This window comes from Heloderma suspectum, chromosome 7 (assembly GCF_057233095.1).
Source record: "Heloderma suspectum isolate Gila_16-S chromosome 7, 16-S_ref, whole genome shotgun sequence".
Lineage (NCBI taxonomy): Eukaryota > Metazoa > Chordata > Lepidosauria > Squamata > Helodermatidae > Heloderma > Heloderma suspectum.
In genome coordinates this window covers 67,845,367-67,871,074 of record NC_139464.1, presented here as the reverse complement: position 1 = coordinate 67,871,074, position 25,708 = coordinate 67,845,367, and the positions used below count along the sequence as shown (strand labels likewise).

At 41.2% G+C, this 25,708-nt stretch overlaps 1 protein-coding gene across 3 annotated transcripts in view; it reads right to left on the bottom strand.

Annotated features, from left to right (window-relative positions):
* Positions 1–25,708, bottom strand: part of ZFC3H1 (zinc finger C3H1-type containing) — a 53,646-nt gene that overhangs the window by 12,893 nt on the left and 15,045 nt on the right. For all 3 annotated transcript variants that reach the window (XM_084810486.1, XM_084810487.1, XM_084810488.1), the window contains 19 exons: positions 25,527–25,650; positions 21,801–21,898; positions 20,234–20,437; positions 19,516–19,680; positions 19,199–19,336; positions 17,966–18,084; positions 17,534–17,680; positions 16,028–16,202; positions 15,727–15,858; positions 12,515–13,063; positions 12,293–12,402; positions 9,444–9,575; positions 7,762–7,883; positions 7,240–7,341; positions 6,993–7,112; positions 4,231–4,414; positions 3,327–3,513; positions 2,275–2,466; positions 662–899 (listed from right to left, as the gene is read on the bottom strand). In XM_084810486.1, coding sequence (XP_084666612.1) covers positions 662–899; positions 2,275–2,466; positions 3,327–3,513; positions 4,231–4,414; positions 6,993–7,112; positions 7,240–7,341; positions 7,762–7,883; positions 9,444–9,575; positions 12,293–12,402; positions 12,515–13,063; positions 15,727–15,858; positions 16,028–16,202; positions 17,534–17,680; positions 17,966–18,084; positions 19,199–19,336; positions 19,516–19,680; positions 20,234–20,437; positions 21,801–21,898; positions 25,527–25,650 — 3,238 coding nt within the window. The remainder of the gene's footprint in view (positions 1–661; positions 900–2,274; positions 2,467–3,326; positions 3,514–4,230; positions 4,415–6,992; positions 7,113–7,239; positions 7,342–7,761; positions 7,884–9,443; positions 9,576–12,292; positions 12,403–12,514; positions 13,064–15,726; positions 15,859–16,027; positions 16,203–17,533; positions 17,681–17,965; positions 18,085–19,198; positions 19,337–19,515; positions 19,681–20,233; positions 20,438–21,800; positions 21,899–25,526; positions 25,651–25,708) is intronic.

The following is a 25,708-nucleotide window of genomic DNA, read 5'->3' as shown; positions in this document are numbered from 1 at the left end:
GCAGCAAAATAAAGGCTGGTCAAAAATGTTAAATAAAAGAGTGGAGATACCCTTCAATATTTTGGAATGACGGAAGACAGTCAAAAAGCAAACCTTGCCACACACTAAATGGGATTGAGAACGATTCAGCTAACAGCATGCCCAAGAAATAATAAAACCTTTATTCTTATCAGCAATAGTCTGCAATGATTACAACCATCTTACAGAGCAATCCCATTTATGTATACTCAGAAATAAGGCCCACTGAGTTCAATGGGACTTACTCCCCAATAAGTATGTACAGGATTGCAGCCAGTGGGCAGTATCCAATTTGGCACTGGCAGTAAGATAAATTATGTTGTCCTAGTATAGGCGACCTCTAGCGCAATGCCAATAGGATTTGCTAGTTTTCCCCAGAAAACTCATCCCACCAGCAAATGCCACTGGCGTTGCGGTAGAGGTTGCTTATGCTAGCACAACATAGCTTCCATTAGTGCTAGTACCGTATTGGATACTGCCCTTAACATCTCCTAGACATACTATGTACATGAAATCAATGAAGACAACAAGCAACCTCCGTTTTGATAGTATACTGAACACAGGACCGCTGAATAAGGAATTGTTTTAGATATGCATTAATTCAAGAAAAAAACCATAGCCAAATTTATACTGGTAGAATTACCTTCAAACACAGCTAACAATGTATCAGGATTAGCCTTCACATCTTCAATTGTTTTCCAAGGTATTAAAAATGGCTCCTTCTTCATTATTTTAGAAGAGTTGCTATTGGCAGGATCATAGAATTTGACTGGGAGATCACCAAATTCAATCAGATGTATGTAGGATAGCCAAGCTAAGCAGCGGTCACTTATGCTGAGATGCTGCACTATAACCTTTTCACTTGCTGACTTCAGAGCATTCTGTAGAGCAGAAAGTGACATAATGCTTAAAACATGAAAACTTAAAAAGGGCAAGATTGTTGTATTATGCCTAGTCATAGAAAGACATTGTAGTAGTTGTCGTTGTTCAGTCATTAAGTCGTGTCCGACTCTTCATGACCCCTTGGACCATAGCACGCCAGGCCTTCCTGTCCTCCGCTCTCTCCCGGAGTGTACTCATGTTCATATTCATTGCATCGGTGATGCTATCTAGCCATCTCATCCTCTGCCGTCCCCTTTTCCTTTTGCCTTCAATCTTTCCCAGCATCAGGGTCTTTTCCAGGGAGTTTTCTCTTCGCATTAGGTGGCCAAAATATTTGAGCTTCAGCTTCAGTATCTGTCCTTCCAATGAGCAGTTTATGACAAATTATTTATTGCATAAATAAATACATCCCCTGGTCATAATCATCAAGGCTGGGGTATTTTGTACTGTACAAAATCCATTATTTCATTCATATATACACACACACACACACACACACACACACACATATATATATAATTTCATATATAAAAATAATAGATTACTGTGATCTATTGTGAGCAACCATGAGAATCAATTAAACAAAATTTGGGATATAAACATAAACCATAGAAACTACTAACCTGCATCCTTTTTAATATAAAGACGAACATTTTCAAAGTGTTATATCACATTTTGATACCCAATCTATGCTTGGAAATAAATATTGCACTGAAAATAATTTTATAACATTTATATCCAAAATTACTTCCACGGAGTTCAAGGCACTATAGACGTGCATCCCTGCCACCACCACCATTTTACCCTTACAGCTATCTTGTGAAGTGGGGTTAGACTGAGAATGATGACTCCAAGGTCACCCAGTGAGAATCGTGGCAGGGTGGGTGTTGAACCAAGGATTTTCCCAGTCCTAATCCAAGACTCTAGCCACTACAACACACTAGCTTTCAACAGGAAGTCTTCTTTAAATGGAATAATCACACCATTTTTAGAGACAAATAAATTTGAACTAGCCTAGTTTTTAATTATAAGAAACAATTTTGTAAACATGCGTAACTAGAAATAACTCAAAACTGAAACAGTGACCTGATTCACACAACTCCACCAAAAATAAACAATAAAAATGTGTTACCGTGCTCATAAGGGCTCAGAAAATTAATTCAATTTGGCAATCTGATATGGGGGAGGGGTTTCCCTTGGGAGCCAGCAACACCAGTGGACCAACTGCAGAATGAGTGCTGATGTAGGAAGCAAGGAAATGAGTTCTGCCGCAAAGATGCCTAGGATAAATGCCATCACTGAACACACTAATGTCAGAATCATTTGGATAAAAATACAACCAATGTAACATGATATTAAAAAATAAGCGAATACCTGGAATAATGCAACAGCATTTTGATGTTTCCCAGTAAAGAGACTTAGGTGAACTCTATACAGCAACATCTCCAGCAACTGAAAGGACCGAAAATCCATGTTCTCCTCACACTTTGGAGTTTCTGTTAGGAATTGTAGCATTCTTCTGCATACATAATCCTTTCCATCAAAGGTGTTTTCCAGATTTAGAAACTGAACAGCAGTTAAGGGAAAAAAACATATTTACAGCAAACTAGGTGTAAGAATCATTCCTTTTCTGTTCGTATAAACTCAATATACTAGAACTTGAAAATTACAAAGGTTTCTAAAAATGTCCAATGTTCTTTCTCATAAAAGTCTATGATCTCCTCAGAAATATTACTTTTATATTTGATCTTCTACCAAACAGAAATCTAAACACAGCAGCCAGGATAGAAAGAGGAAAGAAAGGAGGGTGGGCATCAGATGCAAAAACAAAGGGGGAAACCTCAAAGGTGCGCTAGAAATGTTATATTTAACCCAAAATGTTTCAATTCAAAGTCACCCTGAGACAGTAAAGAAGACTGCTTTGTTTAACCAGTGCCTTTGAAGAAGAGCCATCAAACTGAAATGCATTGGGCTAAACAACGTATTTCCAGTGCATGGTGTATACCTTTGAGGTTTCATCTCATTTTCTTTTAGGATCCAAAGAGCTCCATGAATGTGCCTAATGCACTCCTATGTATGCACAGGAAAATCTCAGATATTTGCTTTTAACTGCAGCCACTTGCACTATTACTCTGGAAGCATACGGTGCTTTGTTTAGAAGGGGCACAAGGTGATGGGAAATGAGCCCCAAAAGGTTCCAGCAAATATGTCTGGCATATTTTCTGAGGTTCTATATTCCCTGTGTCAGAAAAAAGTAAATCCAATAAGCGAAATCAAGTAGAAACACAAATTATGAGCTTTAAAAACTGTTCAGTGGAAGCTCTTGAATTAAAAACATAAAGGATGTTACAATGTAATAAACCCTTAAAATACTTGAAGATGTTTCGTTTTCTTGTACATGTAGCTTTTCCAGAGATCAAACTTACAGTCCACCAGATTTTGTAAGTAGGGGCATATTCCACTGCTGTCTCACACATTTCTTGCACCTCTTCCTTATTTCCTCTTTTGGAAAATAGCTTAAGGTAATGACACCAGATTTCAGAATTTTCTTTGTTATTTTCTAGTGCTCGGGCCAAAACATTTAAAGCAGAATCCAAGCATTCCGAGGATGATCTTCAATAAGAAAGGGAAACAAGAAAATATTGTACATTCATGTTCACATTTTGTTTAATGGTACAATCCTGAGCTCACACGGATTTCCCCCTCAGAAGCTCTCCCCAACCCCCCTACATGAGTTTTCCTCTTTGGTATTTGTAACAGTTTGAGGGGTCTGGAAGCGGGGGGGGGGGGGGGGGAGAAGCTGCCGAACAGGGAACTTGCAAAGTAACTCTAGGGCACTTGTGGATACTGTGCCACAACTGTGGTTTGCTGTCAGTACTCTCAAAATGCCTGGTAGTTTCTGCTGGGAAGATAAGACTTCTTGTGTAAGTTGTTTCTGAGATGTCATCTTGCTTGAGACAGATATTTCCTGCTTTATCATAATGAATTAAAAAAAGAAAAGAACACTTTTATTTCCCCATAACTTTAGAAATCCACTGAATTGTGTAACTTGCTCTTTTTAGAACACGAGTTCTCCTTGTATTACTGAAATGAAGCATGTTTTGATTTAAAGTGTCAGAATACTTTATTACACTTAGTCTGCACTGTGTGCACAGTGAAAGAGCTAATCATTTTTTTCCCAACTGCTTTTAAACAATAACCTACTTGTAGCTTGGCCAAAGAAACAAAGAGCCCTTTGATGCTAGTGAGAAAACCCGATTACAGCAGCACAGGTGAGAAGCTTTAGACAAAAAGTGCAACTGATTTGTTTGCTTAGTAAGAATCACCTACCCTTCATTTTGATTCAGATATTTATAGGCCAATTTGATCCAAAGCTGAACATTATACGGGTTCTCAAGTACACTCGCCTCCAGGTTTGCAATATCATCAGTCTCGTTTGTAAAATATCGCACATCATCAGGGGTCACAACAGCATCCAGAGCAGGGACATTTGTTTTGTTTTCTACTGCAGGAGCTGCAAATAAAAACATTTTTCAAAATGGCCACATTTTTCAGATTTGAAACAAATCTGCATTGTAAGTTGAGGATATTTATTACTATTGGCTAGAACCCTATTGTGCCTGTGCGCTTGCAGGAAAGGCCACTTACACAACAGGTCTTTCACGTTTCTAAAAATAACCCAAAAGGAGCAAAAATGCTAGTTTCCAGAATGGGGAAGGTCAGCAGAGTTTGCAGAAGTGAGCTCTGCTGACCTGTCTCAATCCAGAAATGACTATTTCCACTCATTTCTGGGGTTATTTTAAGAAGCGCAAAAGTAACAAACCCAATAGTGGTGGAGCAGCCCCATAGGATATTGTCCTCTGTGTGAAGAACATACTTCAAGCTAAACACATCGGTGCAGAAAGGCAGAGTGATTTTCTTAGCAAAACAAACTTTGTGTTTTCTATCGAAAACTGGTTTACTTTAAAATGGAACAGCCAAAATGGCAGTGGCCAGCAGTAATAATAATTTCTACTGGAAGTTTGACTAAACATTATCATTTTGATTTTTCACAGATTCTTATAGTTATTGCTAAAGCAAAGTGCCATTAATATGACTGACCGACACAGTCACAGGACTGGCCCACTAAGCATGCTCTGTCTTCAGAACCAAGGCCATATCAACTAATCCCTTATAAGATATAGCCCATAGAAACTCTACGTGCTCCCTAGTTGCTTCCTAAATATTTACATTCCAATTCCAAAGAAGGGCAATGCCAAAGAGTGTTCAAACTACCGTACAATTGTGCTCATTTCACATGCGAGCAAGGTTATGCTCAAAATCCTACAAGCTAGGCTTCAGCAGTATGCGAACCAAGAACCACCGGAAGTACAAGCGGGGTTTCGAAGAGGCAGAGGAACTAGAGATCAGATCGCCAACATTCGCTGGATCATGGAGAAAGCAAGAGAATTCCAGAAAAACGTCTATTTCTGCTTCATTGACTACGCTAAAGCCTTCGATTGTGTGGATCACAACAAACTGTGGCAAATTCTGAAAGAGATGGGAGTACCAGACCACCTTACCTGTCTCCTGAGAAACCTGTACGAGGGTCAAGAAGCAACAGTAAGAACCAGACATGGAACAACCGATTGGTTCAAAATTGGGAAAGGAGTACGACAAGGCTGCATATTGTCGCCCTGCTTATTTAACTTATATGCAGAGTACATCATGAGAAACGCCAAGATGGATGAACCACAGGTCGGAATTAAGATTGTCGGGAGAATTATCAACAACCTCAGATACGCAGACGATACCACCCTAATGGCAGAAAGCGAAGAAATCTAAAGAGCCTCTTGTTGAGGGTGAAAGTGGAGAGTGCACAAGCTGGTTTGAAACTCAACATTAAAAAAACGAAGATCATGGCATCTGGCCCTATCACTTCCTGGCATAAAGAAGGGGAAGAAATGAAAGCAGTGACGGATTTTATTTTCTTGGGCTCCAAGATCACTGCAGACGGTGACTGTAGCCATGAAATTAAAAGACGCTTGCTCCTTGGGGGGAAAGCTATGGCCAACCTAGACAGCATAGTAAGAAGCAGAGACATCACCTTGCCGACAAAGGTTCGTATAATCAAAGCTATGGTTTTCCCAGTAGTAACATATGGCTGTGAGAGCTGGACTATAAGGAAGGCTGAGCGCCGAAGAATTGATGCTTTTGAACTGTGGTGCTGGAGAAGACTCTTACGAGTTCCCTGGACTGCAAGGAGGTCAAATCAGTCAATTCTAAAAGAAATCAACCCTGACTGCTCATTGGAAGGACAGATGCTGAAGCTCAAATATTTTGGCCACCTAATGCGATTAGAAAACTCCCTAGAAAAGACCCTGATGCTGGGAAAGATTGAAGGCAAAAGGAGAAGGGGATGGCAGAGGATGAGATGGCTAGATAGCATTGCCAATGCAATGAATATGAACTTGAGCATACTCCAGGAGAGTGCGGAGGACAGGAAGGCCTGGCATGCTATGGTCCATGGGGTCACGAAGAGTCGGACACGACTTAACAACTGAACAACAACAAACCTACAGGATTGATCTTAGCCCTGCTGCAAAAGCCAGGCAAGGTAGGAGGAATGATGGAAACTTTTACAGCCTCTCCATCCTCCTTTTTTGTATTTTGAGCTAAATGGGGCTCTGAATATGTCCAGCTCGCCTACCTGGCTAGGGGCAGAGATGGAGGAACCACAACCCCTTGCCTTCCTATTCACTGGCACATCCCATTTCCTTCCTCCCTGTCCTCTTCCAATGCTGCAACACCAACTGTGGAAGAGGAGACACTGTGGAGCTCTCTGCAAGGGCTGGGAGGGACTGAAATTCGAGCAGGAATTTTACCCTCCACAGCATTGTCTATGGCCTCGGAACGAGAAATTCCCAATATCCTATGGCCCTCAGACGCAGTCTAGGAGCCATAGGATTGCTGCTTAAGTGTCTACGATTAGATTTATTATTATGGGACAAATTTAAGAGGAAGTCAAGTAAATGAATTCAAGTATAAATGTTATTCTGTACGTTCTGTGATTGACCTACACCCCAGATTAAACTGCATTACATTAATGTTACCATATTTAATAGGGCCAGAGGACTGCTCCTCTTCATTGCTGGTATCGCTGTCCAAAGGAATTTTTTTGGAGTACTTGGGTTTCCATTTCCTTTTTTCTTTCCAAGTTGTAAATGGAGGGGCTATTATGAAACAAAAGTAGAATTGAGGTAAAACATTTTGTAAGAACCACTATATACTGATGTGGAGTGTATGGTAAAGCCTAACACATAAATAAAAGTCATACTGAGATATTCTAAAGTTACTTACTATGACTTTTGCTTTCATTGACATTGCTAACAAGAAGAACAGCCATTTGATCCATTGCCATACGATCTCTGTTTACACCAAAAAGTTTTTCAACGTATTTTTCTGAAATGAGATTGTAGCAATATCTAAGACATATGCTGCTGTAACTGTATGCATTCATAAATCCGAGAAGAAATCCACACAGAACTCTGAAAAAAGTCTGAATGCTGCCAGTGGTTTTAAAATGGTGGCACCAGTGACAATCAATAGAAGTTCGAGTACTTTTCACTTTTTTGAAGTTTGAATTCTTTGTTAAGTTTAAATTGGTGAGGACTACAAAGGAACTACAGGCTTACATAAGACTAAGGTTCAGCAGAATGTTGAAATACACTTTGGTTAACCTTATTACAGTAAAGAATGGAAGCAAATATTAGAAAGCTGCTTGCTTCCTACATCAACATAAAAATAACTTTTAAAAATTAGACTAAATAGGGTGAAAACATCAGAATTTAATTGCTTTGCTGATGATACCAACATACTCACCGGTTGCAGTGCTTATTTCTTCATCAGTGCTGTTTTCTGAACAGCCTATCAAAGCTAAATTGTATGAAAGAACATCCTCAAACAGCTGTCTTCGGCTGAGAGTGTAGTCTTTCACATGTTGCCTAAAAAGAAGAAATAACCTTAAAACAGCTGAAGAAAAAAGACTCCATGGACATTATATCAAAAGGATATGAATGCTACTTTTAAATAACAACATTAAAAACTGTTCCAAGTATCAAGAGCATACAGTTCTAAGTATAAAGGATTAATGAGCCCTCCTGCCAGAAACAGCATACACTACTCTCCCATATTCAGTAGCCCATGATCCCTCATGGAGGATTGACTTCAGTAATCCTGGTATATTACAGAATTCTTCTGAAATGTATATTACTCAGAAGCAAACTGAATTTTGAATAGCACTGAGATAATGAGGGTATCCTGTTCTCAAACATTTGTTATAATTTAAGAAGTTTAAACAGATCAGTTGTGTGACAGGTAATAGACAAAATGCCAATTTGAAAGGGCTGCCAGCAGCCGGAAAATGTTTTGAGGGCTGGATCCAGCCCCTCAAGACAGCAGTTGATAATCTCCAATTTAATCCTGTGAACAAGATTAAATAAGAAACAGATTTCAACCTCCATGCAATATAAAAACCAAAGAACGTATATAAAATAAGAATTGGTGAACAGCCTCAAGGAGTTATTGTCACCATTACAAAGCACTCTGCAAATTCAAAGTGCTCTGTAAAAACGAAACAAAAGTAATAGCATCAACTTTCTTTCCCTGTACAACCTCTCTCACCTCATTCATGAAAACTTCTGTAAGAGCCCTGTTCCAAATTCTGGCTATGGGAGAAATTAGAACTATGGTAAGTTGGGAGCACAGCTCTTTCCATAGTGAGTTGTATCCGATGGTGCCCTTCCACAGCGGAAGAGACAATGCTGGCGGATCAAATCCCCCCCACCCCCGAAGGCAGCCAAGATCTTCTCTGAAGAGTCACCCAACCCTCCAGAGCAGATTTGGGGGAAGTGGCCGGGGGGGGGGGGGGGAGCGAAACTCCCACTGTACAAGTGGATGTCCACTAACATTAACATTGTATATAACTCTTTTCCCAAACCTCTGGATTCTATTTTGCAGGAAGGGGGGTACAGTAGATATTTTATGGTCTAGCAGCATCAAAACATATTGTGCTACACACGAAATAACAGATCGAGCAGCCACCTGTATGTTTCCATACAAGTAATGTGTAAAACTCTCTTCTTGCAGTAGCTAAGCATCAGTTTCCAAGGGAGATTCTTCCATATGGAACTTCAGGAAGATGATTAAATCTTTTGGCAGGCATTCTAGGACTTTGTGCTGTTGGGCAGCTAAGAATACTGACTATTGCACTTTGTGCATATATGTTGTTACTATAATTGATTTCTTTAAACATACATTAGTATCTTCTCAGCCCTGCAAGTAATTTTTCGAGGTAGGGCAGGATACAGATGTGAAAGGGTTTTTTTGTTAAACCATCCCTTAGAATTTTTATTTTCCGGTCCAGCCTTAAGCAGTTAAATCTGTAATGAAAAGCTTCCTTAATCAAATGATAAAATTTGCTTGGATTCCTGGGGCAATAACCTGTGAGGAAGATATTGCTCAACTGAAGATGGGGAAGGGGAAGAGGGAGATCATCAACTCACCACTGGCAATCATCATCATTGCACGTGCCTGTTAGATCAAAACGGCAGAAACACTGTTTGGGCTCAATCATATTGCTGTAGGATACTGAACTGAGGAAAAGCTTTTCTTTTGTTCGAAAATAAGGGCTAAACCTAAAAAGGGTAAATAAAATATAAGATGTTTATATTCAAGCCAAGAAGAGTAGCTCTTTCTTTAAAAAGCAAATATGATGAAGGTACTAAATTTGACTCCAATATCACTTCACTTTTGAAAGATAAGCATAAGCAGATATGTAGCACCACCTGTTGTTCAAGCCCAAAGGGCTTGTTTTTTCTTTCCTGCACAGGACTCTTTAATGCCAGGTCAGCTGGGTATTGGAACTATCAACTGGGAAGATGTACAAGTCTGTGCACATTATCACATTTGATCTAAATTAGATAAATAGAGATAGAATAATGCATCGCATTATCTGTTTAATATCTCAAAAGCTATATTAGAAGGATATCAGCAGAGGGAAGTTAAATCAATGCTGTGTATTACAATGCTGAATCTCTCTCTCTTCCTCTCAGACACCCAACACACGCGCGCGCGCACACACACACACACACACGGAAGGATCCAACAGTTCTGGAAGCTAGTGTTATTTACATTGCACTAGCTGAAACCAACACTAACACGATGTACATAGAGCTAGCAGCTGGACACTGCTGAATCCTTCCCAGCGTGGCAACTACCTTAAATTCATGTTTCCTACAACCAAGAGCTATGTAAAATCAAATCATTACAAGATTAATTGTTCAATTCCATTTGGTAGAAAGCTTCATTACTGATTACCTGACAGTCATATACTTAAAAGCCAGTTCTTGGGTTCCTTGATTATGCTGCTTACATGTACAGTTAACTGCTCATATAAGAGGCCTTGATCGAGTCTTTCCCAACCTGGTATCTCCAGATGTTTTGGATTACAACTTCCTTCATCCCTAGTCACTGGCCATGCTGGCCAGTACTGATAGGAGCTGGAGTTGTAAAATATCTCAAAGGCATGAGGTTATGCAGGCTGCCTTGAGTGTTAAGCAATATGTGGTCTACCCATATGAACGGTGTAATGTAGAATAAGCATCTGGCATGACTGTACTATTTTCAGGTTACACAGCTCAAGTGAGTAGACCATGTGCCATTATTTGTGCATTGTCAGCAGATATGTCTAACCTTCCTCTGTCCCACTCAAGAGCAGGGGTGGGCAACTTCCAGGGCTTGGTGGACCTCACTGGCCCCCCTGGAACCCTGCAGGGGCTGCACCCCTCCCACCCTCAAGAACGCCAGAAGCAACTGACAAAATCCCAGCAATTCTGCTGAGAAACAGGGCACCTAGAGTGAGTGCCTTGTTTCCCAACAGAATGGGGCCTGTTGGTGGGCTGTCTGCAGAAGAGGACTCCCAAGAGACAGAGAACATGAGGGAAGCCTCATGTTCTTTTTCTCTGCAGAAACAGCAATTTTCCTGGGAAATAGGGAGTGTGCACCCTGCTTCATAGCAGAACTGTACTCCCATCAGCACAACAAACAACTGTTTGGCAGGCTGTTGGGAGCACCATTCTGCTGAGAAACAAGGCGTATGCTCTCTGCACGCCTTGTTTTCCAGCAGAATTGTTGGGTTTTTGAGGGGATTACAGGGGGTAACACAAACAGTCGTGGCAGTCCATGAATTTCAAACCTCTTCTCTGGAGTGACCAAGAAAAAACACATGGTGGGAATACACACACAGCTAATCAGCAGGTTGTTCCCAATGGCCCTTCTCAACTTCAAATGGGAGAAATAAAGGAAGCTGTGATCAGTGGTCCCAGATCACCAGATGAGGGGAGGTTTTGCCCCCCACCTCAATGGTTTACCCAAATGTACCTCTGTTTGCCACAGATGTGCATGGCAGGTATGTCCTATAGGGGAAAAGTAAAGTCGTACACTTAGGACAGCACTGCACTGTGGACAAAAACTATGCCCACCCAACACTGTAGGGTGCTGCTTTCACTAATAGGGGCTGTGCAGGGGATGCAAAGTCCTGCAGATCACACAATGGTGATTTTTGCACGTGCCTGAACACACAGGTCACTACAGGCCCTCTCCCTTACTCATGAGGGAACCAGGTGTTTTGCTTGAATAGAACAGATATAAAGGCCTCTTTATAACAAATATAACAGATAACAAAACAAACAACCAATGATACTGCATCAAGTTTATAAATTTATAGATTAAAAAAATTATAAACAGATTTTAAAATGTTAAATATTTTGGCATAAAACACCAGCTTCAGTCACAAATAAAGAGTATGCTACAATACCACGTATAAACTGAACCAGAACCAATCAGGAACAGGCCAAACCTCAGTGGGGGAAACAAAGATTAATACGCAGCATCAGCATCTGTATTCAACAGCCAATCAAGCCACATTAATATCATCATGGCTTGTTTCATCTCAACCTTCACACTGTTATCAGGTTTCAGCTGATTAATAAACATTGCTTCATTAATCTTTCTCCTTTGGAGGCTCCGTTCAATTGCTAGCACAGAGATTTTCCTTAAGATTGCTCTGCCAGCCTCCCTCATATGAAGGGAACAAGGTCTAGCAGGTTTTTCAGAATGCTGAGTTATCAGCCAAGTGCTAAGTGCTCGTTATACTTTTTCAGGAGAGCTATGCTTCTACAGTTCTATTTCTCCAGTACCACTCTATTGCTCCCTTGACTCTCCAGCCCCTACCTTGCCTTTCCATGCCAAGACATTTTCTAATAACATTAGTAATCCCCATCCACACCCAAAGCAGCCTTACAATAACGTGCTGATTGTAGTATACCATCTTTAACAATGAGAGAATTCATACCTGTAAGATTTAAAAACAAGAAGAGGGCTATGATATGGTCCAAATGGATACGGCTTTCCTTCTGTGTGTTTACTTGGAGCTGTGAAGGGGTCTACATCCACTGTTATTTCCTAGGAAAGAGATGCGTATATGAGTATGGGTATTTTTTTTATCACAAGAAGCCTCAAGCCACAGTGATCCATCAAAAAAATATTATGTTAGTATTATTTAAAACAGAATTACCTGACCACGTAACTTTTCTTCATTAGAAATTAAGAGTGTTGTATTTTTTCTCAACACATCTTTCAAACCATCAGCTTTCACATAAAGTTTTTTCAGTTCATCAATATTGAGACCCAAAAAGAGCTCTGGTTCCTCTAGTGCCTTTTTAGAAAGTTTGTTTGTAGTTTCTTGTTTGGGAGTGTCTGTGTGCTTAAGATTAGGTTTGGTAAAAGAATTTGATTCTCTGAAAGACCTCCTTCGTTCCCTACTGGAGCTGGACAAAATTTCGTCATCAAAATAGTTCTCTTCGATATCCAAGGTCAATTTGTCTTGTGTTAGATCATGAAGGGAGGGTTGAGGTAGTGCAAATTCAGGTTCCTCTTCTGCAACAGGGAGAATATTTGATCGGTCCTTAGTCTGATGTGCATGGGCCTCCTTTAGTTGTTGAATTTTTAGAGCATACTCATACTGTAGTTGTTGTAGTCTCTTTTTCTCCAGTGCAATCAGCTCTGCTGAATGTTTTTTGGGGCTTGAGGAAGGAGATTTCTCCATTTTCAGTATTTTGTTTGGCTGCCAAGAAACACACTCAAAATACTTAATCTCTCACGCTTACTCAGTTACCAACAACATAAAACACAACATTTTACTAACTTCACATTCTAAATTTTTGCCGGAGAATTTACACATACAACAGGGAAAGCACACCATGACTTGCCACAAATCCAGTGGCATGTTATCTTAGAGATTCAATAAAATTATACTACAGTAAGGGCGCAATCCTATGCATGTTGAGACACAGAAAAAACCTACAACTCCCAACATGCCACAGCCAGCATTGCGGGCTGTGGCATGCTGGGAGTTGGAGGCCTTTTCTTTGTCTAAACATGCATAGGATTGAGCCCTAAATATATTTACAAGGATTCAGTTTTGCTCACCATGCCAAGTGCTAATTCAACCTCTGGGAAGCTTGACAAGAACAGAGAAAACCCAAGCCTGCACCTCTCCCATCCACCTCCAAGCTGAGGAGTGGGGGTGGGCTTTTATCTGTGCTTCCTGGCCACTCTTGAGTTCCCAGCAAGTGCAGACACAAAGCCTGTCTCTGCTCTCCCCATCTAGTATCTAGGAAGCCACCATTCTCTGGGATTGTTCACACAACACGCTAGCCACACAGGAAGGGATGTTGTGAACAACCTATGCTGGGTGAGTAGCACACCACCAGATGATCAGGCAACCAACCCACTGTGGGTGGGTTGGTTGCCTCCTCTTCCCCCGACCCCCCTTCCTCAGTCCTCCACCCCACATTGCAGAGGAGCTAGCAGCAGACCCATCTTGTCTGCTGCCATGTCCCCGTTCCTGGCTCTGATTGCAATTGGTTCCCTTCAAAAAAAATTCACAGCCCCGTTTTCCACAAAAACAGGACTGCGAAAAGAAAAAAAGCGCCCTGTCCCAAAATCACATTGGGGGGGGGGGGTAATTTCACTCCCTGCCATGGGCTCTTGGGGCAACAGGACCCATGGCAGGGGCTTGGATTCCCCGCCCCCCTCATCAGACCTTCGAGATGGGGTGCTTTGAATCCCTATGTGAGCCTATGGAGAACAATTTCCATAGGCTTGCATATGGATTTAAAGGTGTCCTGTCCCAAAAGTGGGGGTGGGGGAAAAAATCCAAGTCTCATTCCCAGGTCTATGTTGCCCCCACAGTCATTTCTCCATTGGTTTGCATAGGGATTTAAAGCGCCGTTTCTGAAAATTGGATGGGAGGGAACCCAACTCCCAACCATGGGTTCTGTTGCCCCAAGAGCCCATGGCAGGGGGTGGGATCCTCCCTCCACCATCCAATTTTGGGGACAGGGCGCTTTTTAAAATTTTCGCAGCCCCATTTGTGCGGAAAACAGGGCTGTGAAATCTTTTTAAAATGCTCCAACCTCGTGGCTGGAACAGGGAAGGGGGGATTGGCAGGGGCAATGGGGGTCCCTGTGACACCTCTCCATGGTGCTGTTTGGTGGGGCTTTCCCTGGCAAGCGGAAAGGGGCATGGGCAGCACCTTGGCCAGGATCACAAATGTCACTGCGGCCCCACTCAGGAAGAGCAGCAGGGGTTTCTGAAGCTCTTGCTAAGCAGCTCGCTGCCTAATGCCCCTTACCTACAGTGGGTTTGTACATGACATGCTAACCTATCACAGGTAAAATAACCCTGGCTGGAGAGCACTGGTTTTCAGGGTGGGTTAATAACCCACCATGGTGACACATTCTGCCTGCAGACGACACACTAAACAACAGTAGGTTGCTCTGGAAAAACCCACTGTTGCTCACCATGTCGTGCAAACCCAGTCTATCTGCTCTGTCCAGCTGGCTGAAGAATGAGAAGGTGTTTAGTCTTGTCCCTGCAGTGGCTGGACACTGAGTGCCCAGCCAGCATGGAACCAAACTACACTTCCACCCCATTGAGCTCCACGTGGAGTAGGGGCAGTGGCAACTTTTCACATTGCATGGAATCCCCCACCCTAGTTCAAACCCTAGGGTTGGAAAGGAGTGCAAGCTATTGACCTCACGTTATATTTTGGAGGAGCATAATGTCAGACACAAGATCCTACCCCTTTGGGTGAGGGGCATGATCCTGGTAATCATCAATTTCTGGTTGGCAACCAAGATGTACATTTAATATATGTATGTTTTATGCAAACTAGCCTATGGAATCCACTTAAAAGCTGTTATGGAACTTTTAGATTGAGGATAAAAAGGAGCATCTGTTCGAATAAAATATATTGGGACCGTTTGAACATGCTCTCTGAAAGTTATGAACAACAGTTTCACAAGATGGACAAAACCTGTAGGAAGGCTTCATCATAACATAGCTCAGCAAGATGAGTCACACTCCTGTTAACGTCATTATTCATTCAATACAAAGCAAAGGCAAGGCCTAAATCCTTAATGGTCAGCATCCAAAAAACTACTGTACATGCACCCCAACCCTAAGACTGTCTCAGTGGGACTTTTACACTGTTAAATAGCAAATCACTGCCATATCACATACTGCTTTTGAAAGTCTCCTAATTTTCAAAAGTGGTCTGCCATGCAGCAAGGGGGCTGCTGTTTAGAAACAAGCCCAAACTCTCTTTGGGAATGTGAAAGTAGTTGAACGGTTCCTTGAATGCTAGTCAATATTCCTAATGTAACAATCCTTTTTGCTTTTACTAAGAGTTGAAAATTGCTAAGTTTCCAAGAACAAACTTACTCCAAAATGATCATGCTCAAGTTTTCGTTTTCCAATTTCTTTGCTAGCCAGTGCTTTTGCTCGTGCAAGTTCTTCCCCGTATTTTAATGCCAGTGCTTTCTTCGCTGTTACTCGTTGCTGTACTCTGTGAATCTGAAACGTTTCAACATTCTTCAGAAAATGCCACATGTGACCCAAAGCATTTACGTAAAGAAAATAAACTGATAAAACCCCAAACATGTCTAGTAAGAACAGACAGCCTTAAAAAACTACTGATACACAAGACTGAACATTTTCACAGCCATAGAAAAAGCCAATTTACTTGTTCTTGAAGCTTCTTCAAAAACACCTTATTAGCATTTAATATCTTCTCCGTTGCTTGCAGCTGCTCATTAAGTTTAGCAACCTTGCTTTCAGCAAGACGAACGGACTCTTTCTTCTTTGCCTCTTGTTGTAGGAGATGTTTCAACACAGACTCATCCTTCAGCAAGAGAAGTCTAAAGAGAACAGAGTTAAATTCTGTTTAACTTACATTCTTAAGTAAATTTAAGTACATCTTAAATTCTTACATTCATTCCTATATACAAAGACTGTACAAGATCAGAGGCACCATCAAAACTATTCGAGGTCTAGGCATTTTCATATCATCATTTGTCACACTGACTGGGTTCGCACCCACTAAACATTGGCTGCTTGAGGGGAAAAAAGAGGGCAGATACTGGGAATAGATAAGATTTTAAATGTTACCATACACCATAATAAGAGTACAGGGGAAAACTTATGTGTCTAGTTTTGTACCATGTTAGTAGCAGGACAGAATACCACATAGACTTCCCAGAAATGGGTACAGTACGTGTGCGCACAGAACTAAATACTTAGCTGCTGCCAGTTAAATAATACTAACACTTAATAGTATTCCGTGTCAAGTGCAGACACACTAATAGTATAAAACTGCACTTAAAAGGAAGTGTTTTAAACACTAAGCAAATGACACATATGTGAGGCTATGGTATGAGAAAGCACAACTATTTTAATTCAAGTATCATACTCAAAAACTATCATAACAGAATATGGTGTCTGTCTGTTGGTCTGTACCAAATCTATGAAACCTAGACAACTGAAACCTGGCATGCATACTAAGGGGATCCTGAGTGTGCACCTCAGGATTATTTTGTTTTTAAAATGTATCAATTTTAATTAGTTTTTTTTAATTAATTTAAACGTATCCATATTGTTGAAGCCTGCAGTAACATCTTCAGTCACTTGGGGCAGATCTCCCTGTGCATAGCTTTGCAGTCAATCATCTGAAGTCACGGGAGATTAGGAGGCCAAGGGATGGAGTAATATGCCTGCTCCCCACCACTGCTGTGCAGCAGCCCCTCACCAGGGGAATGGAGTGGACAGATCCCTCCCTCAGGGTGCTATGGGGTGCACCATGGCAGGGGCCATGCCTAGGAGTGTCATCAGGCATGCCTTCACTCAGACAGGGCAGGAACAATACATCCAACTCTGATTGCTATGTAAATTTGCTTGAAGTCTTCATTGTATATAAAAAAGGCTATTCCAATCCATCTGAATTTGGGTTTGTTCACTAGTTAAGTATGATAATATAGTGCACACTTCAAAAGAGCTGTTGATATCCCAGAAATAAATTCAGAGAAGAACTTTTAAGGATGAGAAAAGCTTAAGGCAGCAATAGCAAGAAGAAAATTATGGGGAATTTGCCAACACTGTAGTGGTAAACAGACACTTTGCAGTAGGCAGCAGAATATCAAAGGCTAGTCTTGCCCTTGCTATGAAGAGTTAACTTTACGAAGAGGAGACTTACTTGTGTTTTTTGAGTTTTGCCTCTGCGTCTGTAACTTGTTTTGTTACTAGTGCTATCCTACCAACCGCCTCAACTTCCACATCAGAGTTCACTGGTGATGAACTTGCCTTCAGTGGTTCAGATATTATCAAGCGTTGCTTCTCCCGACTAAAGGATTTAAAACACATTATTTTCAAAACTGCAAACAGACACTTTCAAATTTTATATACTTAGACAAAAATTAGGAAGTATTTTCTGAGAAAGTAAAATCACTGATCAGTTAGAATTGGGTCATCACACAAAATAATTTAAAAATAAACTCAAAAACTGATTTAAATAAACTAAATAAACTAAACTAAAGGATGACCAGATCAGCTCCCTCAGATTGAGAGCTTTAAAATGGCAGTATTTTAAAGTGATTTTCTTGATTATTTCCATGTAACATCAATGTACCTGGCAATCTCTTCTTTCAGGAGTCTATACTCCATCCTTTTATCTTCTGGTAAGGCCTCAGGAGTTCTCACAGGATTATTTTCTTTTTCTGACTTTAAAGGTGCTTTGGGTTTTGATGCCTGCAATAGAAAGATCCAACACTATTAGAAAAAGGATCCTTAATAAAGAATTAGGGGTGCAATCCTGTGCATGTTTAGACAGAAAACAGTCCTACAACTCCCAGAATTCCCCAGCCAACCATGGCTGGGTGGAAAATGCTGGGAACTGTATGACTTTTTTCTGTCTAAATATGCATATGATTGTACCCTAAAGCTATTAAAGAGCAGGTAGTTGGATTTACCATGAAAGTACACTTTATTTAGGAGGTAAGAGGAGCAGGATAGAGAAGGTTATCTTGTCTGACTTAGAAGGAGGGAGCAACCAACTTTAATGTCCCCTTCAGAAGTGGATTTTTCCCCTCCCAGTTTTGAAAAGAACTTCTGCAAGAATGAACTAACTAATAGACTAAGACTTAAGCAGCCAAAATGGGGCATTCCAAGGCCGGGAAGGAGGAAATGCTGGTACGACACATCCTATGTGTCGTCCGGCAGCCTTCTCCCCCGCTCCGCCTTCCCGTGGCTAGACAACTGCAATCGGCTGTGTAGCTGCAAATGTAGGGCAGGAGAAGCACGGAGGAATCGATCCCCTCTGTGCTTCTCCTGCCTTGCAATGGATAGGCAGACACCTAACCCGATAGGATTGCGCCCTTACAGAAGGAACTTTCATGGTTAGGTTCAACTTCCCTTTCTCATTTAGAGGTAGGAGTGCAGGCAGAATAAGGATGCTCCTAAACAGTACTACGTTCTAGAATGGATCCCAAGTAAACAGGCAACCTAGGCTCACCCCAACTAATGAAGACATCAGAGGTGGGAAGGAAAAATAAGACAAAATGTGCTTTTTAAATGAAGATTGGCAGTGGCTCTCACTTTAATTATAGAGCCACACAACCTTGCTCCTTCTTGTCAGAAATCAGAGCCAAGGACTAGGAGAATTCTTCTCTGGAAGGGGATACTGAAATTGCTTGCCTTGCCTTCTGAGCCAGGACAAGGACTTAACCCAAACTTTTCTGCTCTCCTACATCTATGTCTATATCTAGACAAGACAGACTGTTTTACATACCCATTTTTGAACGCTCAAGCAGAACACAATTTTAAAAGAAATGTGTTAATTACACACCCATACCACTCTGTTTACCTCCACACTTCTTCTAGCTTCTTTGATCATAGATTCTAGGCCACCGAACACAGTCATAGTGGAGTTAGGTTGTTCTGCATCTGATTCACTGTCATCTGAATCATTCAGTGTAACCACGACTGACTTGTGCTTTGGAAGCTACAGAAAAAAAATATTAATCATTTTCACATGACATGATGTCAAACTCTGATTGTATCCTCAGTCACAAACAAAATATCTAGGAGTTTACACTTTAGTCTGTGCCTTACAGAGATTATGGTTCCATAAAATATAAAGCACTTTTACATATGAAGCCAGTTAAAAAAATATTTCATTACCGTGATCACTGTTCGGGGGGGTCTTGGTACTCTAATAATCTTTGTGTTCTTTACACGAGGTTGACACACTGTATTAATACTGACTGCTGAAAGATTGCTTCTTGGCACAGAATGGGAATTAATGGGGAAAGGGGGTGAAGGTGGACCACTGTTACTTGAGTTCTCCTAGTTAAAAAACAAGCATTAATTAATATATCAAAAAGCCACTTATGTATTCTGTCAAATCGGTTGTTAAGGTTATATATTTAAATCTATAAATGCTTGCTCAACCTGAGTGAGGATCAGTTAGCTGTTGTTGCCAAGTTAGATTTATGAATCTTTAATGTCACCAAATCCCACCAAGCTTGGAAGTGGCCACCATTTGACTAAAATTAGATCACCACCAAGTAAAGCTATCACTGCTCAGGTTTCAGTAATCTGAAATGTTATAATCTTATTAATTCTCCAGCAAGGAAAGCTGAGATCATACCAATCAATGAATAAGGCAACTTATTCAGCTTAAATCAAATTTATCCTTCAACCATGACAGCTGTACGCCTCTTTTACAAGAAAAAGTATAGATGACTTGGAGACTGCCCACAGCCTTCAAGTTGTCTAATTTGTGGACTACCATTCGTTTGTTCAAACTAAAATCACACATAGAACATGTCTGGTGTATTGCAAATCAGGATGCACCAGGACTGCCATCTAGTGGTTATATTCAGATGTTACTAAATACCTCTGGTTTGAAAGCTCGTTTATTTGCTAGAGATTTAAGTAGCTCTTCTCTGAGTAGCATTTCTTCTTCCTCCTCTTCATCTGCAAATGGAGGCTTTGGTGGCTGTTCAGGTTCTTCAGGTGGAAGAGGAGGAAGAGGTGGTAGGGGCTCCAAAGAAACATTTGAAATTCCTTCTATATACAATTGGCTAATTGGTGGCAGAGTCTAAAACACATCACAAAGACGGGAAAACAAGAGTTTAATTGCTACCTGATTGTCCCAGGGAATGTGCTAAGTGCATCAGATCAGACTTATGTGACACTTAAAAGAAAAGATCTTAACAGCAATCCCAAAAGCCAAAGGTAGGATCCGGTGATGACCTATTGCTGGTGGCCAGCACTGCTGGTTCCCGGTGTACACACAGCTGGCCCCTGAAGCACTCATGCGGCCCTTACTGCCAGTGGTGGCAGTGTAGCACTTCTGGGGAAAAGCCTCCAAACAACCAGAAATGCAAGTTTCTGGAAGGGGCAGGTCGCACCTTCCAGTAACTTGAGTTTCTGGTCGTTTGGGGGCTTGCCCCCAGAAGTGCTACATTGCCGCCACCGCCAATAGGGGCCACACACGCACCCCCAGGAACCAGCGCTGCTGGCCACCAGCAGGTCACCTTTGGATTCCACCCCAAGATAATGCACTGTTGATAACTACTATTTTCTAAGGTATGCTAACGAATAAGTACTTATCACATGAGGTAACTAAGAGTGCAATCTTGTACATCATCCTTCCCCAACCTGGTGCCATCAAGATGTTTTGGACTTGAACTCCCATCAGCCACAGCCAGCATGCTGAATGGCCATGAATGCTAGGAGTTCTAGTCCAAAACATCTAAGGGTACCATGTTGAGGAAGGCTGCTATACATATCTAATCAGAACTAAGCACCATTAAGTTCAATAGAACTTACTCCTAGGTTAGAGGGTAGAGATTTGCATCCTTACTGCTTCAAATAATATTAAAAACCAACCTACAAAATGCATAACAGTTCAGTTGTAACTAGGGTCAGTAGCCTACGGTGTCATTCTGTTAATGTAAAATGTGTTGCACTAGTGCAAGGGACCTTTAGCACAATGCAAACAGTGTTAGCTATAACAATGGGTTTTCTGGGGAATCCTGCTGTGCCAGCTAACTGCGCCAGAAGTCCCTTATGCTAGCACATCACTTGGATTAGCAGAATGACACCATAGAATAGTTCCCTAGGTGTGTAGTTACTGGGGAAGTATTCCTCAGGGACATTTTTAAAATTTTCAGCAGAACTACAGAGCACAGAAGCTGCCTGTGCTCAGCGGTCATTAGTACTAGCACTAAGCAGTGAGATAAGAACAGGGCAAGAAATAATTTCAATTCAGCACAAGTTCCATTTCATTAGTTACCAAAAGCGAGAACTTCCACAAGGGCCATAAGAAATGCACCAACAAAAAGATAACCTTATACAAATATACAAATGGCTTCCAAATTTACATATAGAAAGCTTAATAATATTTCTAGTTTCAGGTTTTTCTAGTTCAAAACTATTTCATCTTAAAAATCACTTACTGAAGCCTGTGGTGTAACAGGCAGTGTGACTTGTGGAACAGCAGGAGGAAAGTATCCAACTGGACATTCAAAGTATGGAGGCTGTACTGGAGAAGATGCTACAAACGGATTATGAAAAGCGAAAACACACATAAATGAGCTGACATTTTATTTTTAGGAGCTACTACACTTTAGTACAACCTTATTCCATTCATGGGAACCAAGATTTACACAATATGAATTCACAGAATAGAAAAGCAGTAATTTCACTCAGCGCATGCTGCACATACTCTCACTCCATGGAAAGATATGGAAAAAATCTCAGATACTAATTGAGAATTATTCTTTTAACATATACCTCATTGTACACTAAAGTTCTTATGTCTCTTGTTAATAAGGCTTCCAAGTATTATAAACCTAATAGTGCTAAGAGCAACAAAATTACAGCATCAATGGCTGACAAAGCAGATACCTGATCCCAAACAGGATTAACAGGTTCAATATCCACTTTGAAGTTCATACATACTTTAGTTCAGTCTTCCTTTCTAGGGCTATAGCTAACTATATGGAAAGCAAACTAGTCTGAGAACACAACCCAGAGAGAGCAATTTAAGAATTAAAGTAGATAAGAACAGAAGGAATTTAAGAAAAAATACTAGAATCAAGATTTACAGTCTCTGGGACAGTGTCCCAAGGGACTGTAGAATATGTCGGAATCCCCTCCTCCTGAGGCTGAGGACACTGCTACGCTTCAAGAGCAGGAAGCAGAGATCAGATAGTTCCCCCAACTCCACCCCGCTGCCATAGAAAGCAGTGTGGGGCCTGCTCTTCCAAGATCACAATAGCAATGTCAGAAGAGGGTAGGGAGAGGGGAAAGGGGGTGGGATGGTAGACAGGAAGGAAGGGAGGAGGAAAGGCAAGGATCTGTAGGACCCTAAAGCCTCTCCATCATCCATCCCATCCACAACAAAGTAGGTCAGGTAGAAGAGCTAAGAGGCTCATCTAGCTAAAACCCTAAATAAAAAAAAGGAAGAACAGGAGGCATTTTCACCTCTGTCTTCTTCCCACCATGGCTGGCTCCTGCCAGCCAGGCATAATATATTGTCTTGTCTGTCTTTTGAGAAACAATCCCTTAGGTGTGTGCTCCAAGTGGTGCATTTTCAATTATATTTGTCAAGTTCAAATATAAAGTAAAACCTGTTTTTACAAATACATCTTGCATCTATAAAAACATCAGACAGCTGTTTGACTTAAACCTGAATGACTCACTTCCACAGGATTTACAGACTAACAGACAAATGGGATGGAAAACATTTAGAAATGCATTGTTTTCATAAAGCAAAGAACATAATGGATACAGTAGCAGTGAAATCTAAAAGCGAAGTTATAATTACATTTTTAGGTGACTTTCCCTAGAAAGCACATACATTTATGCACAAACCTTTTCAGGCATACTAAAATTTGTATGTTATCCATTTCCAGTACCTTCGTTAAAAAAAAAAAAAACACTGAAAAATGTAAGGTGCCTTAAAACACAAGTATTCCAATAAAAAATATTTCCAAGTAAAGCTTTCAATTTGTTTGAAGAGAAGATTTAAACTATGCTATGTGCACTTTATTTTTCCCCTCCAGTTCAAACATTTGGGCAGTATCCAATGGTGCCCTTTCGTGGGCGGCCGAGGCCCACTAGCAGCTGCAACGGTGTGCCTCCAGAGCAAGAGCTGAAACAAGTGTTTCCGCTTGTTTCAGCACTTGCCCCCGGAAGCGCTACAACACAGCCACCAGCAGAAGTGGCCATGCACACACCAGGGCTGGCTGGCCTGGGCCGCCCGCACAAGGGCACCATTGGATCCAACCCAGTAAGTTGGACTACTTTTGACAATTGGAAAAACATTTGTGATATTGATATGTAAACATTAAGATGGCATACTTTTTAACTTTCGTTTACTAAGTCAAGCAAACATGCTAAATTAGATTGCAACCTACTTAGAAGAGCTGAACCTTTCACAATTCAAATTTTCTGGAAAACCCACATTACTGCAGACTGGATTCCCATTGTATTTACTGAAATGAAAAGGACCCAACAAAAGACAGAACTAGTTTGAAGATTCTCAGCCCTAACACAGCTCAAGGAGGACTTAGGTCAGCAATTCTTAAGCAGCCGTCCACAATATGTTTTTAGATGGTCCTCAAGATGACAAACAGAAAAACAAATATTGAGTGCCCTTTCAGAGCAAAGTTCTACTTCTCCATGCACTACTGACATCCAAGCTGGACTACTGTATCACATTCTATGTAGGCTGCCTTTGAAAATGGTTTGGAAACTTCAGCTAGTGCAGAATGTAGCTGCCCAACTCCTGGTGGGAGCACAGTGGTTGGACCATGCAACACCTATACTGCACCAGCTGCATTGATTGCCAATGCATTTCCAACCCCAAATTAAAGTGCAAGTTCTAACCTTTAAAATCTTAAATGGTTTGGGGCAAAGTTATTTGAAGGACCACATTCAACCACAAGAGCCTGTTATGCCTCCGAGTTCATCTTCTGAACTTGAGAACAACAAGTTGGTAGACAGGAGAGAGCGCTTTTTTTAGCAGTGGTCCCACATCTAGGGAACACACTAGACCTTGGAGTGCTACAGCCTTTAGAAGAGATTTTAAAACCTATTGTTTTCAGTGGCTTTCTGCTAAATTGGTTTATTGGGCTGCTGAATAGAAATGATTTTACCTGTAACTGTTATTGGATTTTAATATGTGTACTAGGTTGGCTTTTTAGTCTTATCTGCTGGTTCGCACTTGTGTTTTGAAATTTTGCATTATTCGTGTTTTATTGATTACTAGAAGCTGCCTTGAGAGGGTTTTACTGTTAGAGGCCTATACTTCTTTAAATAAATAAAATAAAATATTGACAGATGAGGATTCAAATCTGCTCTAAATAGTAATGCCTTGATTGCCAAACATCTCGGTGACACAGAACATATGCAAACCTAGCCAACACTTCCTCTTTCCTATTTCAGTACAGCTACACCAATAGGTCTATTAGAGTGCAATCCTATGCAGATAGGCAGCCACCTCTGAACTCGAAAGCAACCGCCTATCCAAAGCAGGGCAGGAGAAGCACGGAGGGGAAAATTCCCTCCCTGCTACTCCTGCCCTGCATTTTTGGCTAGACTGAGGCTGTCTATTGAGGCTGTCTAGCCACAGGAGGGCTGAGCAGGGGAGGAGGCTGCTGTACAACACATTGGATGTGTCATACAGGCATTTCCGTCCTCCCCGCCCCGGAACGCCCTCCAGGAATGAGCCATTTTGGCCACTCTGTGTTCCTCTTGCGAGCGCAGAGCACAGGGCTTTTCCATGCTGCCTGCGAGGCAGAGTGGAAGAAGGCGGGAGGTCAGTTCTCTGGGAACCGACCTCGGAGCGCGGGCTCCGAGGTCGGTTTCCGGAAAACTGGATAGCCTATGGCCGTCTAGCCACTGACTAGCAGCCATAGGATTGCTCCCTCCAAGTATATGACATAGCACCAGGCCATATGGTGCCACACACTAGTCTGAGTGCAAATACGTGATCGGTAGAGGAGCCACTGAATTTGAACATGATAGTCTTTCAAACAGCCTCTCAGGTAGCAGTCATAATGTTAAGAAAAACAGTAAACTAAAACAGTATGCAATATGTAAGTTTAAATATTGCTTCATTAGGAAAATAACAGTGTACACTATAATCCACATATATGAGGTAAGTTAACACTTACCAGGCGAATTAGTTTCACTTTCTGTGTCCATAGCAACTTCATCATAATTGTCATACTGATAGATCCCTCCTGCACTCTCAGTAGATTGTTTATCTAATGACCGTCTCAAGTCTTTATCTGAAGACTACACAAATAATTTTTTGTTAGCCTCACACATTATTTGCTTTCCTGAACGCTCATAA